General features: G+C 32.7%; 6 protein-coding genes across 7 annotated transcripts in view; 3 read left to right on the top strand and 3 right to left on the bottom strand.

Moving 5' to 3' along the window:
- Positions 1 to 21: 21 nt before the first annotated feature.
- Positions 22 to 5,123, top strand: Ikkepsilon (I-kappaB kinase epsilon). 2 transcript variants are annotated; one of them, XM_070310454.1, is made up of 5 exons: positions 22 to 248; positions 400 to 973; positions 1,050 to 2,229; positions 2,469 to 2,670; positions 2,809 to 5,123. In XM_070310454.1, the coding sequence occupies exons 2-5, from the start codon at positions 550 to 552 to the stop codon at positions 3,241 to 3,243; spliced, it is 2,241 nt and encodes a 746-aa protein (XP_070166555.1). In that variant the 5' UTR covers positions 22 to 248; positions 400 to 549; the 3' UTR covers positions 3,244 to 5,123. The 2 variants fall into 2 exon arrangements, with proteins under 2 accessions (XP_070166555.1, XP_070166554.1); XM_070310453.1 differs by having other exon boundaries at positions 22 to 973.
- Positions 3,482 to 6,572, bottom strand: LOC138941100 (protein VAC14 homolog). The gene is made up of 7 exons (XM_070310455.1): positions 6,359 to 6,572; positions 5,915 to 6,296; positions 5,257 to 5,839; positions 4,455 to 5,026; positions 4,196 to 4,314; positions 4,024 to 4,103; positions 3,482 to 3,957 (listed from the first exon to the last, which is right to left on the bottom strand). The coding sequence occupies exons 1-7, from the start codon at positions 6,460 to 6,462 to the stop codon at positions 3,635 to 3,637; spliced, it is 2,163 nt and encodes a 720-aa protein (XP_070166556.1). The 5' UTR covers positions 6,463 to 6,572; the 3' UTR covers positions 3,482 to 3,634.
- Positions 6,573 to 6,862: 290 nt separating this feature from the next.
- Noc3 (Nucleolar complex protein 3) lies at positions 6,863 to 10,847 on the bottom strand. The gene is made up of 10 exons (XM_070311064.1): positions 10,351 to 10,847; positions 9,772 to 10,043; positions 9,416 to 9,698; positions 9,039 to 9,327; positions 8,590 to 8,924; positions 8,088 to 8,458; positions 7,848 to 8,012; positions 7,392 to 7,746; positions 7,218 to 7,315; positions 6,863 to 7,073 (listed from the first exon to the last, which is right to left on the bottom strand). The coding sequence occupies exons 1-10, from the start codon at positions 10,354 to 10,356 to the stop codon at positions 6,863 to 6,865; spliced, it is 2,385 nt and encodes a 794-aa protein (XP_070167165.1). The 5' UTR covers positions 10,357 to 10,847.
- Positions 10,562 to 12,292, top strand: Emc5 (ER membrane protein complex subunit 5). Its single transcript, XM_070311067.1, has 3 exons — positions 10,562 to 10,715; positions 10,937 to 10,989; positions 11,167 to 12,292. The coding sequence occupies exons 1-3, from the start codon at positions 10,634 to 10,636 to the stop codon at positions 11,356 to 11,358; spliced, it is 327 nt and encodes a 108-aa protein (XP_070167168.1). The 5' UTR covers positions 10,562 to 10,633; the 3' UTR covers positions 11,359 to 12,292.
- Positions 11,758 to 19,297, bottom strand: part of Prosalpha4 (proteasome alpha4 subunit) — a 23,793-nt gene continuing 16,253 nt past the window's right edge. Inside the window, exons 2-7 of the mRNA XM_070311066.1 lie at positions 13,335 to 13,787; positions 12,777 to 12,903; positions 12,578 to 12,691; positions 12,361 to 12,494; positions 12,081 to 12,263; positions 11,758 to 11,974 (exon numbers count right to left, since the gene is read on the bottom strand). Of these exons, the coding sequence (XP_070167167.1) occupies positions 11,885 to 11,974; positions 12,081 to 12,263; positions 12,361 to 12,494; positions 12,578 to 12,691; positions 12,777 to 12,903; positions 13,335 to 13,436 (750 nt within the window). The 5' untranslated portion in view covers positions 13,437 to 13,787 and the 3' untranslated portion in view covers positions 11,758 to 11,884. The remainder of the gene's footprint in view (positions 11,975 to 12,080; positions 12,264 to 12,360; positions 12,495 to 12,577; positions 12,692 to 12,776; positions 12,904 to 13,334; positions 13,788 to 19,297) is intronic.
- The window catches only part of LOC138941414 (scoloptoxin SSD14), a 10,280-nt gene continuing 6,408 nt past the window's right edge, over positions 15,426 to 19,297 (top strand). Inside the window, exon 1 of the mRNA XM_070311065.1 lies at positions 15,426 to 15,498. Coding sequence (XP_070167166.1) covers positions 15,491 to 15,498 — 8 coding nt within the window. The 5' untranslated portion in view covers positions 15,426 to 15,490. The remainder of the gene's footprint in view (positions 15,499 to 19,297) is intronic.

The following is a 19,297-nucleotide window of genomic DNA, read 5'->3' as shown; positions in this document are numbered from 1 at the left end:
AACCCAACGTAACCTAATTAATTAGAAACAGTTCGTTCGTTTTGTCACGCTTTCTGAACGCTTCGTTTCATTTTTGCTTTTTTCTTCGAAATCTGATCCGATATATCTATCGCCTTTTAAATGTAGAAATTGAGGCGAAATATAGCTCAACGAACAAACGTCAGACAAGAGATTAATTACACTTTTACAATAATGAAAGAAGCGTATCTTCTATTCTTGGGGGAGAAAGGAGAAAAGAAGGCGCGATTGTATGTACAAGTGTAAAAAGTACAGTTAAAGACGTAGATCATTTAAAACGGGATAAAATTTTATATATAAGATTAATTATTATTGTTATTATTACTTTTTTTAATTTTTCCGATGCTACGTCAATTTTACGTCATTAATATCAAAAAATAGTACGTACAAAGCGAATTCGTCGCATCACGGACGACATCACCAAATAGATAGAAGACCAAAGTATAAAGGAGATTGATCGAAATGATATCAAGTAGGAGAGTGAATAGACGGTGAAAGCTGTTCGTTGATGTCAAGGAAAAGCGCACGGACATGTCCTTCCTTCGAGGCTCCGCCAACTACGTCTGGTGCACCACTAGCGTGCTTGGCAAGGGCGCGACAGGCGCGGTGTTCCAGGGTGTCAACAAGAACAATGGGGAACCCGTCGCGGTCAAGACTTTCAATCAACTTAGCCATATGCGGCCACACGACGTACAAGTGAGAGAGTTTGAAGTGCTAAAAAAAGTCAAACATGAGAATATCGTCAAATTATTAGCGATCGAGGAGGAACAGGATGGCAGGGGTAAGGTGATTGTCATGGAGCTCTGCACCGGTGGTAGTCTCTTCAATATCCTGGATGATCCCGAGAATACGTACGGTCTTGTGGAGAGCGAATTTCTGCTGGTATTAGAACATCTGTCAGCTGGTATGAAGCACTTGCGCGACAATAATCTTGTTCACAGGGACCTTAAACCAGGTGAGAAAAGTCGAGAGGCACATTAAGTTTATGTATAAAGTATTTCACAATTGAATTTTTATTCCTTTTCACACAGGTAATATAATGAAATTCATCGCCGATGATGGTAGTACGATATACAAGCTCACCGATTTCGGAGCCGCTCGAGAATTGCAGGAGGATCAGCAGTTCGTCTCTCTGTACGGTACGGAGGAATACTTGCACCCGGATATGTACGAGCGCGCGGTCCTGCGAAAACCTGTTGGTAAAACGTTCGGCGCAACCGTCGACCTATGGTCTATAGGTGTGACTCTCTATCACGTCGCAACAGGAAATTTGCCATTTAGACCATTCGGCGGGCGTAGGAACAAGGAGACCATGTTCTACATCACGACGAAGAAGGCGTCGGGCGTGATATCCGGACTACAAACTTCGGAAAACGGGCCGATCGAATGGAGCAGGGAATTGCCGCAAACCTGTCAGTTGAGCGCAGGCCTAAAGAGGATAGTGACTCCATTGCTGGCCGGCTTGCTCGAAGTGGATCAGCAAAGAATCTGGAGTTTCGATCGGTTTTTCAACGAAGTCACAGATACGCTTTGCCGAAAACCAATTCATATATTCAATGTTCATCGAGCCAGCCTGATCAAGGTTTTCCTACATCCGGAAGAGAAGTTGGTTGCTCTTCAGATACACATTCAGGATCAAACGGAGATCATCCCCCATGCGCAAGTCCTTCTACTTGGTGAAGCGCCTCTCACGAATTTTGTTGAGGAATCTACGCCGGGCAAGGGATATCCCAACACTAACAACGATAAACCGTTGATGCTCTTCTCGCGAGAGAACAACAATGTCGTGCTGCCGACGGAGATTGAGTTGCCCAAGTTTCCCGTCTTCGCGAATCTCGTTTCCGTAGAGAACGATGCGAGCCAAGCCAAAGTCGCATGCTCCGTAGGCCACGTCTGTAAACGTAGAATCGATAAATTGGCATTGTGCAGTAAACTATTGCGAGATGCCATAGAGGCGTTCAGTGGACTCTTGTCTACTGAACTCACCCGAGTATTGGAGAAGTGTCATCATTCAAAGGAATTTACGAAAGCAATGGAGGATACCATATTAGCAATCGAGAGGAGCGAAACTTTTGCTAGACATGTTTTTCGAAAGTTCGGAGGTGGCGGTCAAACTGCGGTGGAGGTAAAAAACTGGCGAAAAGAGTTGGATACAAAGAGCAAAGAGCTTACCACCGAACTGACCCCAGCGATAGTACAGCTTCATCAAAGGTAAATTATCTCAAATGGCAATGTAAAACTCATTTGTTGCAGCCGAAAAACCTGACTGAAGAAGAGAAAAATAGTTTTGTATTTAATTTCATTGAAAAAATCAGTCATTTCTGTTTACGGATATTTATTTTTTTATTTCGATATTTCAACAATTCATAGATTAAATGCGATTAAATTTAATGAAGAGCACAATGAAAAAGAAATATAATTAGTATAAATATTATATAAAAAATTTGCAGATATGTAAAGGAGGGCAGTTTACGTGGAGAATGGGACAATAGTACTCGCGGCTTGTGGTGTCCGTGGGCGACGAAAGCGAGTCAAAGGGCAGCGACATTAGTCGATCGCTTGAGAGATGGGTGGCAACACTTATTGAGAGATAGGGCCACTCGTAGCCTCACTTACAACGACGAACAATTTCATGTTCTTGAACGTATAAAGGTATGCAAGTTTATATTAAACTCCCTGATCCATTAGCAATATTGCATGACAATCAGAAAGGAGAGGAGAGAAATCGCGCGAATGATTTCTTGCAATTGTCGATTGATTGAAACACTAATCTCCCTCGGTCACAAACAGGTCACGGAAACAGGACGTCGATTGAAAGCACTTCTCGAGACGGAATGTATACCAGCTATGACGCAGCGATCCGAGTGCGTCGCAGATTGGTATAAAATGGCACAAACGGTGTTCTTGCAAACTCAGATATTAGACAAGGACATAGACGGTTATGAACACGCATTGGAATCGTTCTCCTATCGTCTATCACAGGAAAGCAAAGAGCGTAACGAGAATCTTTTGCACTCGTTGGATAGGCTGCCTGGAAAATTGAAAACAATCGAGAAAACGAACGTGCCGGCACAGGAAAGCACCAAAAAATGGCGCAATATCTGCGATACGCAAGAACAAATTGCAGTGCTCCTTTATGAAAATGGTCTGTTTATAGATCAGCTTGACAATTTGTCAGTGATTGATAGAGTGGAAGATATAGGCGATGCGCAATATGAACTTTAATATGTGCAATTTTGTCATTTCTCTATCAATCATCCGACAATATACTTATGAGATCAAGACTGAAAATTAGAGTGTATATATTAACAGAATTTGAGATATATGTATGTAGTGCTGTATTAGTGCGGGATTTGTGCTGTATAGATTTGCTAAGTTAAATGAAGACAAGGTTCATTATTTTTTATTCCTTTGAACAAATAAATGACTACTTTACTTTAAAATTAACATACAGTCGTTTATTTTCAACGAGTCCAACAATTGCGTTTTAATAAATAATTACATATCTATAACAAAGCCAAACATAGGCGAGTGTGTAATAGTTTTACGTCCGTTATGTAGTAAAAAATTAGTATTTTAAACATATCTGTTATGTATATATATGCTGTATGAATATTCATGTGTCTATGTGACTAGTATTTCTCTCGACTAAAGAATTCAGTCTTTGTTTACGCTTTTGTTCCTTGTGTTGTTCTTGAACTATATGGAAATGTTTCAATAGTTCACTGAAGTCAAACGGGCTTTCAAATGAAATCAAATAAGCTTTCTCCTGCGATCTTTCGCGTTTATCAGCTATCGATTTCGTAGCTGGAGGAATCGCCGCTAAACGACGTTGTAAAGTAGCATAAGCTTCACTCTGCGGCAGAATCATGAGCAAGCCGTACAACGCGTATATCAGAGCATCATTCTTCTCCCATTCCAATAGTTGCAATCTCAAATCTTAAAGGAGAAAAAAAAAAAAACATAAATTAAACATTTTATAACAGTACTATACCACATACTTACAAGTGAATATCGGTGATTCTATTAGCTGCACTAATTTGTCTATTTCTGTCAGAAACTCCACTGTAACTTCTATATTTTCACTGATAAAAATGTTGCGTTAAGGTTTTAAAAAAAAGATCATTGAATTAATAAACAAAACTGATTGAATGAAAAAGAATAGAATAAAGGATACAAAGATCGAATGATGTTACTGGCATGTCGGTAATGTTGAGATAAAAGACACAGAGCCACTGTCGCGACCGGATTATGACACCAAGACACGTATAGACATTCGAATAATGCGCAACTGTCCTAAAAATATTAATATTATATATTCTAGAAAATTATATTTTAATTATAAGAATGATCTTACAACGAAATAAAATTGAAAATTCATGTATAATGATTCAATGATCTTGCGAGAAAGTTGAATGGTAATATGGGAAACTTACTGGAGAATCTAAACGTTTAAGTTTGTTGCGCAAATCGAATAGTTCGGAACTGGTTAACAGGATAACATTCAAAGTTTGTATCATTGTACAAGCAAAGTTTAAATTTTGTTCTTCCAATAAAATCTTCGCCAATGTTTTGTATATATCTTCTGCACTCAAAAGGATACATAATTCTCTTATAATGAAAGCGCCTCGTTCTTCCAATAAATGTCTATCGGTCGAGAAGAGCCTTAATAAATTAACTATAAATTTGGTGAAATACTTATTCTGCACTTTTGCGTTGGGATCGGTCGTTACCGCCTGTGGAGATTTCGAACTGATAATCTCGGCCATTACCACTAAAGTCTGTTGCACTACTTCATCTGAAGTATCACTCAGGGATTTCATTAATATCGGAAACAAGTCCTCAATATGATTAAACATTTTATGTGGAATATTTATGAACAAATGATTTATCCATTTTAAAACCGCGACCTTGGTTTGAACCGACAAGTACAGTAAGTGCTTTGTAAGTACTTCTACAACACTGGCAAGATCTAAGCTTTCAGCCAAGGAACAATTTTGCACCGTATCTGAAAATGGAAAGCAGAGAAAATTCTATTATCATCATATACAAAATAGACTAAGATTGTTGTGCACACATTAACACCTTTTCATTTCATACTTTCCGAAATAATTTAAATTACTTCCGATTTTAAGTAATCTTTGCAATAATTCAAAACACTCGCCAATGATTTGGAATATGCTATTTGATCTATTGTAACCACTTCGTAAGCAATATGATTAAAAATCTGCAATTTACCATTTTTCTCTTTTGTAGAACGTACATTGTCTTTCTCCTTCTTACTTGTAATCTCTGTATTTTCCATAATTATCAATCTCATTAAATTCGCATTTACTTGTGTCGCTGTTTCTTTAGTACTCTTCCGTGTATCACCATCATAGGCCAAGCATGGCAAAACCGCCACGAGAATGCCGGACATATACGGGAGCATAAGAGGACCGGACAAATGTACGAAGTCCTTTATCCACGTGATGGCAGTCAACTGAAGTAGCTCGTCGTTACTCTGAGCGTGCGTAATCAGTATATTTATCATAGCTGGAAAATCCACTCGCGCAGGATTAGCTTTTATGCTACGTAAGAATTCACCAAGAACTGTATCCGTGACCTTCTTGATCTCCGGCGTTGGGTCCTCCAATATTCTGAACAGTCCATCGAGTATCTCAGGCAGAAATATAATAAAGTCCATATTGGGTACTGCATCCAGCACAGATACCCACGATATTACAAATTGTCTGCCAAATGGATTTTTCGTATAGATACGTTCGCGCAATAGAGGCATAAATCCGACTAAATCGAAGAGACCGCTCTCTGTCACGATATCCTGAAACACGATGTGAAACAAGATATAGAATAATTCATTTGCACTTTTAATGATATAAAGTTGATAATCAGTTACCTTCATCAGTCTATCGAGTAATTCGGTAGCGTTCTTTATATTCTGCTCGGAATCGCAGGCCAATTTACTAAGAGCAGCGAAGATGTCCGTAAACTGAGGCAACACCGAGCCTCTTGCTACTTTGACCACGTTGTACAGGCTCTCGCAGGCGTAGTACCTGACTCTCAGGTCAGCGTCGCAGAAGCATGCCAGGATCGGATGGATCAGATCCTCTATATACTGACCCGTATCCTTCCCGAGACCAACGGCGATCGCCGCGAGACCGATCAAGCCGCCCTTACGTGTATGCGGATTTTGCGAAGTTGCGAAGTCTTGTCCGAGGACTTTCAGCAATCTCTTGATTTGTACGGTGTTGTTATGAGCGGCGAAATCCTTCACCATCCTGTAAAGAAATTATCAGATTCATAAAACGATAATATAGTGAGTGTACGTTAATAACCTTACTTCTCTATTTCCAAAGCAGCTGGTTTCCGTTTCTCGTACAATTTGTCATTGAGGGAACGAACGCACGCCGCGCTCAAGGGCGCGTAATCCCTCTCGGACATCATTTTTGATGATTTACTTCAATCTCTGTTCTCAGAATTTGTTGATAATGTCGCGAACAATGTCAAAACATGTCAAAATATCAAAATGCGAAGGCGCGTGCGAAGTTGCGTTCGGAAAGCTATTCGTAGAGTAGAATGGGATTTGGTTGACCAATCACAAAAGAAGCAACGAGTTTTTTATCCCGATTGGTCAATCAAACGCTACTTCGATGAGTGAATTTTTGAACGCAATCGCAGGAACAAGTAGCAGAGGCGGATTCGAAAGTGCTCGAAGAACGTTGAACGAGAATTATCGCTCATATCAAAATTGAATTTGTCTTTTAATCATTCTCTCGTCATAAATATTTTTAGCAAGAGTCTTCATGCACTTATCTTTTTTATACACATTTTTTTTTATTTTATTTCATAAATTGTTTTTACAAGCTTTGTAAAAATCTACATATCCATCCGTAAACAGATTATCGATATTGACAGTATTAAGATATTCCTCGAGTTTAAAACTCATGTTATGATGTATCGATGCTTTTTTAACAGTAATTTCCTTTGGAATAGGTATAGTAGGCTTGAATGCTACACCAGTAGGATCATATTCTGTGTAAAGTTCTTCAGGTGTTCTAAAATTAATAAAATAATTAAACATTATGGGGGGAACGTAAACAAATTTAATTTATAACTAACTTTTTCATGATTAGTTTACGATCATGTATAAGTCATGTATAATTTCCATCTATGGATTATTAGGCAAAATTAGTACTTACAATTTCGCAATATCAATAGCCAAACTGCCTTCACCACTTGTAGGCACCACATACGCTATATTTCGGGCGAGCTGCCGTACTACACTATGATAATGACGCTGTAACAATACAATATTATATATCTTATTCAATCTTTTTCAGTAAATATAAAGAAGTATCGTATTGATACCATACCTGTAGAGCAATAAGTTCGTACAATGCAGTACAATGCGCATTGGAATGGTCAGGTTCTTCGATTTCGATCTGATACTGACCGTCTCCGATGCAATCAGTGTCCAATAAAATGTGTGCCGCTTTTCCAAATTGCATGACTTGCTTTATAATACCGAGAGTCGCCAGCGTTGCATTATGTTGTGATTGCAAAGCCTGTATGCTTATTCTTTTCACAAATGCTATCAGACGCGTCTGCGAAATCCTTTTCCGCTGATGAATGAGAATCTGCATTAACGTCTTCAGTACAATCTCAGTTTCCGCGTGCGTTCTTCCACAATGAACATTCAATATATTTTTATACAAATGCACATAAAATCTACACAAAAAATACACATATAGAGAATGTAATTTTTCTTATAAAGTAGTACTTATCCTATATAGAAACATATAAAGCAGGACATTGAGTTATATACAAACCTGTATGGATCAATATTTAGCACTGCACCCTGGCCAGATAATATTGTAAATATACATTGGATACAATGTAATTGTTGTCTCAAACCTAAGTGATCTTCTTCTATTAATCTATCTATAACATTTACTAAGTCCTGATAGAAATCTATATTGATACAATGTGCGAATCTAAAATATACATGTAAAATATAGAAGATAGAAATAAAAAATACAAACTGATCTAATAGAGATAAAATGTCTTACTTGGCTAGTCCTTCCAGACACGCAGACAATACTTTGCTATTGGGAGCTTGTTTTAGAGCTCTAAAGTATATAGTAAATATCACACTTGTAATTTCAGTAAGAATTTTAGATTTCGCCTGTTTATTTTCTTCAGCCTTTGTTTCGAGCAATTCTTTCTCTACTTCTTCCAGTTTTTTGCTCTTTTTTCTCTCCCGTCTGCTTAATGCGAGAATTCTTTGCTTATAAGACATGAGTTTCTTTTGTTTTGTTTCCTCTTCTTTTTCCTTGTCCAAATCGACATCTTTTATGCGAAGAGATAATAATACCGTTATGAATTCAGGATGCACAGAATGTTTTCTTGATTTTATGTATTGATTTAATTTTCGAACTATCTAAAATTTTATTAGTATAAATAAATATCATAACAATTCGTTCTCATTAACATTTTAAAATATAAAATATCCAATTACATATATATATATATATATATATAAAATTATTTCTGTTATTACAATATACTTACTGTGAGAGATAATTGACCGCGTTTGTCGTCTTTGAATATTTGAGAAATGCATTGAGCCACTCTCTCTCTTACATTGCTCTGTTTGTTATCCAAAAAAGGAAGAATATAATTAACTATGTTAACAGAGAAATTGAAGTATGGATGGGTGGTGAGAAGCTCGCACATGCATGATATAGCTATTTCACCCAATTGCATTTCTCGTTCATTCACCCATCGCATATCTCCTTTCTTTTTTCTCAAAATATTGGATATCTTTTCGAGTCTCTTCAAGTAGTTTTTATAACTGCTCAACAATGTAACTTCAAAATTTTGCAATGCAAGAGTTTCTTTTTTCACTAAAACCACAAATAAAATTTATTAGAAATTATTAAATGTGTGACATACATATTGTGCAATTTTATCTTCTTATAATTTTGTTACATAAATGTTATATATATATAAATACATACACTTTACTCTTTCTTGAGAAATCTGCAAGAGACTGTAAGATGGCAGCAAATCTTTAAAGACTTCTAGAAGAGACACCATTGCCAGTTTTCTGACAGTGATATAAACTTCTGAAGCTCTCTCATCCATCATGTCTAGTAGTATCTTAAAATTTCCAGATTTGAGTTGCGGATTTTCTAGAATACCACTTGAAAGTATTCCTATCTTGAAACGTTTAGATCTCAGTAATTCTTCGCGACACGCCAAAAGTTCGATAGTAGATACTGGTTTATCAGTGCCTTGCAAGTTATTCTGCAAATTTTTAATACAAATAATAAATTTTATGTGTAAGATTTCTTAAACATATATCTTTTTAGATTAAATATTTTTTAATTCTTACACATATATCCACATCCATTTCTATGTCACTATTTTCCTCCTGATTATTTTCTTTTTGATTATCATCTGTGATTTGATCTTCTTCCTCATTTATAATTTCATTATCTTCTTCCAATATACGTTTTTCCACAAGACCACTCTGTGTTTTTATGGGAAGCATTATGCGAACCGATTTCCTGGCTGTCTCTTCCATGATTTTAGAAACATTATTCTCATATAATTCCTCTATTGCAAGATCATCTTCTGTTTTTCTTCTTTTTGTTTTACTTTGATCTTTATCTGATCTACAAAATCCAGAACAATTAATAATATATTCTATGAAAGATCTTATTTTTTTGAAATTATATATAATCATACTCAGTTAAGCGAATTTGTTTCAGTAAGTTGTAAGATTTATTAGATATAGCTTTTTCCAAGAATTTTAAGTCATCTTCTTCAACCATATTCATCAAATCCTCTCCATGATCACTCTCTTCTTCCTCTACTGCTTCTGGACATGGTGGTGCCGATTTCTGAGGTTGCTTCTTTGGTGGTTTATGCCGTCGAGTCTTAAGTTTTCCTTGTTTTGAAAGCTTTGTCTTTATCTGATTGTTCCTTTTAATTTTACTAATTTTTGATTTTTTTAGTTTCTGTAAAATAAATAATTGAATAGATAATGTACTTATATTGAATAAAACTTTTAGAATTTTTCATTATGAATTCAGATATATGAAATAGAATTACAAATCAATTTACAGAAAGTAGATAAAAATAAAAATTTGCAAAAAAAATATATATAGTTTCAAGTCTATAGAATTAAAAGTTAATTAATAAATTATTATTAATAGTGATGTAATTTTTCTACAGATAAGATGTTATATACTTGTTAATTTTTAAGAGGTTAGTATTAATTATATTCCTTAAATTAAAACATATTTAAAAATTATTAATTTTTACCCCCATATTTATAGCGAAACGGAATGATTTTCTTCTAAACTGAAATAGACTTAAATTTATAAGTATATACACAGCTTTGCAATAATAAAAAAGAATTGTAAACTAAGCTGAAGCAAACGCGTCCACGGCCCACGTGCGTCGATCATATATACATAGGTTTTTTAATCTAGGGTGAAAGAGAAGCAATCCTGCTTGGGGATAACATAATCGATAATCGTTGTTATGTAGTGTCGCATTCCTGCAAAACATTTGATATATGTGATCTGTGATATTATTCTTCAACATGCCTGCAACGGCTATGCATAAATTTATAACTTTTATAGGAACTATGTCTATATTACATGCGGCTTATTCTGCCGCACAACGTGAGTATTTGCTTTTGTTTTTTCGGTTTTCTCTCGACGCGTTACATTCTTTTTTAGGTTAAATTAATGTTAACATTACAGTGAAATTATAGATTTGCTTCTATTTTAATTGTTTTTTTCTGTATTATAATGAGATTAGTATGTAACTTTCAAGAGAGAAGATCGAAAAGAATAAAACGTAATTAAAACGAGTAGATATTATAATAAAATTTTGTTTTTAGATCGATCCTATTTGCGAATCACCGAACAGGAATTTACTACTTTGCCAATTGATGTAAGTTACAACATTTGATATTACTATATACTTGCTTCTTATATAAAAAACTAAAGATCATTATATTATATATATATATATATATATATATATATATATATATATATGTTATTTGATAAACGTAATAAAAGTATTTTTGTATGGAATATGGAATAATATATTATTTTATTATTATAGATTTTAATTCAAGGTATAGTCAGTTTATTTATCGTTATGTACGGTGTTATGTACATTGCTGGTGATTTTAAAGAAATTCGAGCAGTTGTTGATTTGGAGAATAAATCCTGGGAAACACTGCGAAATTTACCATCTTTTCAAGTATTTAATCATCGTGGGAGATCTCTTTCATCAGAGTATATCCCAGAATGAAATAGTTTTGAAATATTAAATTATTGAAAAAATATAATGGATATATACAATAGATTTATTTGTATTGTTTGTTGAGTCACATTCTTTTAGTTCTCTTAGCTAAAATTTATTTATATTAACTTTATTCTCTCATTAATATATTAAAATATATTTTTAAAAATCTTTTAATTTGTAAAAAGTAAATATATAAAAAAAATTTATAATAATTGTAACATCATATATATATACATATATATATATATATATATATGTTTGTGTGCAAAATTTAATAATTTATTACTGAACACAATTTAAAAAATATTGTAATTATTCTCCTTATAATTATAATTCAAATTTTAGATTTTGAAAATTGACAAATTTTCTATATATTTTTCAATTTCGTAACAGTAAAATAATACAAATAAAGAAGTCCTGGTCTCATTATTAATTTTTCATCAGTTTTTTTTTCCTATTTCCAAATTATTTATTTTATAATAAAAATTAATAATGATACAATATAGAAATGCACAATGGGAGTGCAAAAGCATCACTTTTTCTGTTTTTTCTTTTCCGCCTCTGCTTCCTTCTCCTTTTCTATTTCTGTTACATATTCACCTATGGTATCTGTATCCAACATCTGAAAAATTATTGTAACATTGTTAATATATAATGTTTTATAAAAAGAGATTTGTCTTCAGCCAAAACATATACTTGCGCAATTTGGTAAAAATTACTAGGTATACCTGTAGTGGTTGCCCGCGTCGCATTACCGCTATTTCCAAATTTTTTTGTCCAGATTGAACTACTTCAAGTAGCGCCTTGATCGCTAGTTTTATACAACCCCTTTCTGTCGACACTTCCTCTGTAGTATAATACTTTTCCAAAAATTCGTGCACAGTTTTAGCGCTGCGTCCTGTTGCGTTTGCCTTTATGGGAAAGTAGCATTTAATATAAATGTAGCTATTAAAATAATTGTATTTTTTTATTGAAAAAAAGATAGAAATTGATTTTATCTTGATATACCTTCCACTCATAATATATTCCTGATGGCTCTGTTTGATACAAATGTGGTATACCATCGTAATCAAATCCAGTTAGGAGACAGGATATTCCAAAAGGTCTACGGCCGTTACTTTGTGTATATTTTTGTTTTAAGCCTGCAAATAATAATAATTATGTGGAACTAGTACAATCGTTTTAAATAATTTTAATCTTCTGTTGATATAAATTCTAATCATACCTGCGATATACCTTGTAATATATTCCAAGGTAACAGGATCTTCTACGGTTAACTTATGACTCTGGCATTCAACTTGTGCACGATTAATTAATACTCTTGCATCGGCAGTTAAACCTGTTAAAAAGGAGAGTAATTATCCTATCTTATACGATACAGAAAATCGATATTTGTATCAATGGTATAATATATTATATAGTACCTGCAAAAGCCATAATTACATGATCATCTAGGAGACATATTTTGCGCACTGTACGTTCTTCTTGCAATTTAGCAACGGATTTCTTCTCAACACCTAAGACTACCACATCGGCGCCACGTACACCGACCTGTCCTTACAAAAAGATTATTACATATAAGATAAAAAATAAAAAAATATTAAATTTTGATATAAAAAATGTTATATAGAGCTGCAATTTATATCATTTATTAGATACTATTTTAATGTAACTTTTTACTATTTGAAAATGATATGGATACATATTTCACTTGTAAAAATAGATCAATGTGATATGATAGAAACGTAATATATAGTGACAGAAATATGTTGACACAAAACTGGTCATCCTAACCTAACCTAACTCTGAGAATTCGCAAAGTCATACGCGAGGTAAACAAAATCAAATATCTTATATAGACAAAATCTATTCGTATGATAATAAAATAATTCCAGATAGACAGATAGATAAAAGAATGTTAGGTAGAATCTTCGAAAGCAACTCCCGAAGATAGAAAGAAGGTTATGTTGAACTTAGCGTACCGCCGTCGAGCCCTTCTTGACAGCCTCTTGAGCGTATTCCACCTGGAGCAGATGGCCGTCCGGCGAAAATACCGTGATCGCTCTGTCATATCTAGCCGACATCGTTCTGGCCGTTCGAAATAAGCACCGTTTCACAAGAAGCTTGAAATGACTTCGCCGTTTTCCAAGCAATCACCAAACTGCACCGTTTTTCTCGTTCCAGGTTCCGGCGCGCAGCATGCGCAGACACGAACATGACAACGCATTTCCCTAGCAGTGCTAGGAAGATTCACTTTTTCGCACATGCGTGACACAGCAGGGAGGGGTGGGGAATATACATATAAAAAATGTCAGAAATATCCTCTATATTTTCGATGCCTTTGTCTGAATGCCAAGTTCGGTATTAAATTTTATGCTGAATAGCTTCGTAGCTGAAGGCATTGGTATCAAATAGCTGCATGTAGGCAGTTGACACTTAAAAAAAAAAAAAAAAAGAAGTTTAGATATTCATGCATCATGATTGTTGGTTTTGAAAAGAATTAGAAATATTATTATCGAACACACAGGAGATATAAAAATTATATTACGTTCTGTTAATTTTTTTTTTTTATCTTGATTGGTCGGACGACTGTCAAACTATTATAAAATTGCTGATTTGTCTTATCGTTAGAGTCAACAATTATGATGCGTGAATATTTTAGATACGATATATGCGCCCGAAAATATCTCTAAACCGAAAATGGAACATTTCTGACATCTTCTATATAAATTACATATTATAAATTACATATTTCAAATTGCATTAAATTATATAAATAACTTAATTGATCTCATAATTGTATAATTTCGCTTTCTCTTTATTTGATTCTTATTTTAATTAATTCTCTAAAAAATTTTTAAAATAAATAATTTAGCTTTAAAAAACAATCAAACAGAAGCCATACAGAATCTTTTTATACTGGATTAAACTAGGACTAAACATTATAGTTATTATTTATGAGATATGTGTAAAAAACATGTATTACACATATACATACATGTGTATGAGAGTGTGCTACTGCACATTGCACGTATATATGCAATATTATTCTTGGAAATAAATAAATATATATATTGCGAGCAATATACGGCAATATTTTTTTGTAATTATACATGTAATATATGATATATTCATAGTTAAGTAGAAATTATGATAATCCACATATGAAAAATATACTTCTTGCAAAAAAAATTGTTGCCATTGCAATATCTGACATTATTAGCGAATGTTTTTGTACTTTCCTGGTTTATATGATGTATGTATGACATAATCTCTCGTTAATTTTTCCATCCAGGAAAAATCTTATACAAGATTTCTCTCTCTCTCTCTCTCTCTCTCTTTCCGAGATGCTGGAAAGTATAAATTGTATAGCTAAATTCAAATATTTTTTTATAAAATAAAATATATTTTATATTAATATTAAATTAACAATAAAACTGCAAAATTATTTGATTTATAATATTATCCATTAAATATTTAACGTTGTAAATAGATCCCTAAATTCTAACATTCCTTAATTTTGATTCTTTAACATTTATTTATTTATTATGTTGGGAGTTAATTTATTTCAACATGAAAATTCAATGTAAAAATAGGATGAAAATGAAATAGCTGCATTTATAATATCGTTATTGTATACATATTTTTATTTAAATCATATCATAAGTATATAACTGTGAAATGTCATGCTTCGTCTTCGAGTCGATTGATAATAATTTTTAAAAAGTGTTTCTCAATTTTCAATAATATATGTTACTTATATGAGAGAAATTTTTTTTCACAAGGATGAAAAGCACGTGCTAAATCATAATATAAATTTAATGTATGCGAAAATTTCGAAATCGATATACCTTAATCATTGTCAATATATTTTATCTTTTATGTTAGCATTGATGGTGTTATCTCTCAGTATACTTTATTATTGTCGTTATTTTATTTTTGTCTTGTCACATTATGTTCTTGTCACAATATGTTCATTTTTAATTAATTAATGTTACGGCTTTCAGAATTTTAAACGAATGAGTGGGGATGAATAGGCAGAAACGGTATCGTTACTCTTATAAGAGAAACGATCGGCTTAGAGAAACGTTTAGTCAAGGCTGGCCAGCTCGCGCTGTGTTACATTCGTCTGTACAACATGATCGGGTCGGTATACTTTCCTTTTTATCATTCTACGAAGGTGCATAGCGAGCAAAAAGCCTGGTTGAAGTCATCATTTTTGCGCAACTCGTTATTATCTAAATGCTGCTTGACTTATAAAAAAAAAGGAAAGTAGATCTTAACGTGCGCCGTATCATGTGAAAGCCATAGCTAAAAAAAAGTTGTTTGAAAAATTGTTTTCGTGTATGTGATAATTGAAATTAACACTGTCAGTGGCTTTTATAATTTGCAAAAGAATTATGATGCGCTTAAACAGTTTCATCGATATAACGTGACATGTGAAGATATTTCTGATTTACTTGAAAATCTGTTTGATGAGTTTATTATTTTTAACACAATCCGTTTGCTATTCATTTCAAATACGCATTTACCGCAAATATACATGTGATATTTTACTGTATTCAATTTGTCAATTGATATATTTTTTTAGAAACGTATAACGTGTAAAATATTTGACGTTGAACATTTGCAAACGTGAGCAAAAGGCAATGCGATAACGATAAATTAGCGTGATAATATTAACGACATGGAAATTCTAAAAATTGTCCTTCACATCAAATATTTACATAATCTTACATTTGCCTTAAAGAAATAAAAACGTACACTTGTAAATGTCTCTGTAAATATTATGAGTTAAGCTATATCGTAGTGCTTATCATAATGAATATCACAGGTTTCACGCGCAAAATCAAACGTATTCTACTTTACCTTTTCTCGCAATGTTTATCGTTTTTATTTAGATAACGAGAAGAATATTACTTATTGTTAATTGAAACGAATAATTCGAGAACAAATAATTTGAATAAAAAAAAATATTTATTCATCTGTATATGCAAAATTATGAATTTATACTTCTTCAAATATCTCGGGATTATGAAATAAAAAATTTTAAGAGTAATACAAATTATGTTGTATACGCTAATCTTTTGAGTTATTAGCAATAATGCAATCGCGTGCAATTATGCTGTACGTCGCAATCGCATGTAGAACGTCATCTTCACGTGCGTGTAAATAATATTAAAAAATTATTTATTGCAATGTTTTAAAATAGAGATAATGAAAAAAAAATGTTGAAAAGACGTCGCTGAAAACGCTATTTAACCAGTTAACTGGTAATGACGCATCTGTGCGTCTAAAATTTTCGTGCCAAAATTGGTGACGATGCATATATGCGTACATTGAATAGCTTCGATAAATTTCGATGGATCTGGATAAAACTTGGTATCCTAGAGTTTTTTGAATCACTGAATCGGAATCTGAGCTCAGGGACTACAAATTCGTCATCGTTCAGTTAATATGGCGTCCGAAAACGCTCTCGTTGAATGATTTTCGAGACGGTGAGCCGAGAAGTATAGCTCGAAAATGAAAAAAATACCACCGCTATTAGCTAGTGACCAAGAAATTACGACCGCAGAGTGTGCCATGTAAAGGCTGCGATGGGATTTTACACTCCGTTTGTTCTTTTTTATAATTTTGTTTAAAATTTTTTTTAAGGGTTTTTTTTTTAGAATTTTTTTTTAGATTTTGTGTTAATTTTGTATCAAGTCCCCGGACGGACTAGTTTCTGAATTCTAACAGATGTTGTGAAAAATTAGTTTCTTTCTTGGACGTAAGGTTTCAGGGATGGACGATATTAAAATTACGATTCCCGATTCAAAATCAGCAAACTCAAAAACGATTGTACCGATTTTTGAAACCGTAATCGATCTTATCAGTTTTGACACGGAAAACGGCTCAAAAGCTTACCAGTTAACTGGTTAACTTCGCGCTTTCCCGGAAGTTTGCATATTGCGTTTTGTACAATAATATTTATTTATTGCAATGACGCTTATAGTAAAGTTAACTAATGGCTAGTTATAGATAAAGAAACATTTACAATTTATTTGCATATAGTGCTATCATTATATCTTTGTACCAGGAATAAATTTAGTAACAAAGTTTAAAAAGGATAGATATATTTTCCAGAAAATCTATAAATTTTTGTTTAATCTGTTAATCAAAATAAAAAATTAAAAAAATTTTTTTATAATTTATTTTAATAATTATATTATTAATTAAAATAAAAATATATCGTTAAAAATATGCTATTAATTTAAATTGACTTTAATCAATTTATATTAATAATATAATTTATATATTTTAATAAATTTCTTTTTATAATAAGTTATATATATATATATATATATAAATATTACATATAAAAAATAATATTTATATATAATTAATTTTCGTTTTATTATCTTCTTATCTAAAATATATCAGTTGGAATATATCATGAAAATGAAATGAATGAATCATGTTATGATATACGAAATAAAAGCTTTACACTTGTTATTAGCCAGATAATTGCGTAAAGCATTCAATTCAAAATTACAGAAATGTTTGAGTTGCGATGAAACATAGTATGTTTCTCTATTAAGCATCTCCTTAATAACGCATCAACCTGCGGTAAATATATCTTAGCATCTCCAATATTATCGAGTAATATATTTCTACAAATCACATACATGCTTATCTAAAAAAACAATTCTGCTTCAGAATGCATTGTTCGATAACATTACTTAATTGCGACTAAAGATATTTAATTCGTATTTATGAGATTATGATTGATAAAATCAGAGGTTTTCTTTATCTACACGAAACATATCTACTGCTTAATTCCCTTACTTCATATCTTTTTATAGTACATTTATATAGGAATCAATGAGTAGAGATAAAGTTCTTTTAACAGTATGTTTATATGTATTATCGTGGGTATGTGCGTGTGCGTATATGAGAATCAATTATTCAGTAAAGAAAACGCGCAAATTATATATTATGTATAGATATATATAAATTAATCGAATCTCGCAGATTGATTAAATCATTGATTGCGAAACTTGATTGATTACGGAAAAGCGTTTTTTTTTGTTTTTTGTATTTTTCATAATTTGAGAGTTAGTAATTTAGATCATATACATCATGAAATTAATAAAAACTTTTTAGAGACATAACTCAATGCTATGCTTGTAAGCTGCAAATTTATTGAATGAAGTATACATATGTGTTACGCAATCTCTCAGCGAATCGCATAGTAAATGTCTATGGTATATACATCTGCGATTACACAATGATGATAACCGGATCACATTCTTGAATTCACCGGCAATAAAGGCGACAGTAATACGATGCGCGATCCCACTAACGTCTCTCAAGCGATATACATGTTCCTTTTATTTGTACAGAGTTTTAGATAATTATGAGCTTATCCATCATAAATCACGTGTTAATCCTGAAATGATTACAAAATAATTTTTAATTCATATTTGCAAGCAGTCGCCGCAGTTATCGTACACTTTTAGCAATTATCAATTTTATCCGGCGATTTATCTCAATATATGATCACGTTTGGTTTAAATTTTAATTATTTACAAAATTAATACTATATATACATATTATCGGTGTATGTAAAATTATTTTATACCGTAAAAAAAAAAAACTACAAATTTACTGAACACAATGTAAAATTATTTTCCACTGTATCATCATGTGATCATAATTATATTTCACTGCCACTAATAGAGATAACAGTGACGTACATGTAAACGCGGTCACGGCAAACCATCTGAGCATAATCACGGTCACGAGATCTGCATCGACAGAAGCTTCAAGCATCACTGATTTTTGTGTTATCAAGCGTCGCGACGCCAAGTATATAAAAGAACGTTTTTTTTTTTTTTACCTTTGTGAAGTGTCTTTTAGGTGATTACTGTTACTAGATATTATGCAATTGATCTCTTTTGTT

The sequence above is a fragment of the Polyergus mexicanus genome, unplaced genomic scaffold, assembly GCF_030449975.1.
Source record: "Polyergus mexicanus isolate NDT 795.1 unplaced genomic scaffold, iyPolMexi1.0 SCAF_18, whole genome shotgun sequence".
NCBI classification, from domain to species: Eukaryota; Metazoa; Arthropoda; class Insecta; order Hymenoptera; family Formicidae; genus Polyergus; species Polyergus mexicanus.
The sequence above is the reverse complement of the archived record's forward strand: the minus strand, read 5'-3'. Positions and strand labels throughout refer to the sequence as shown.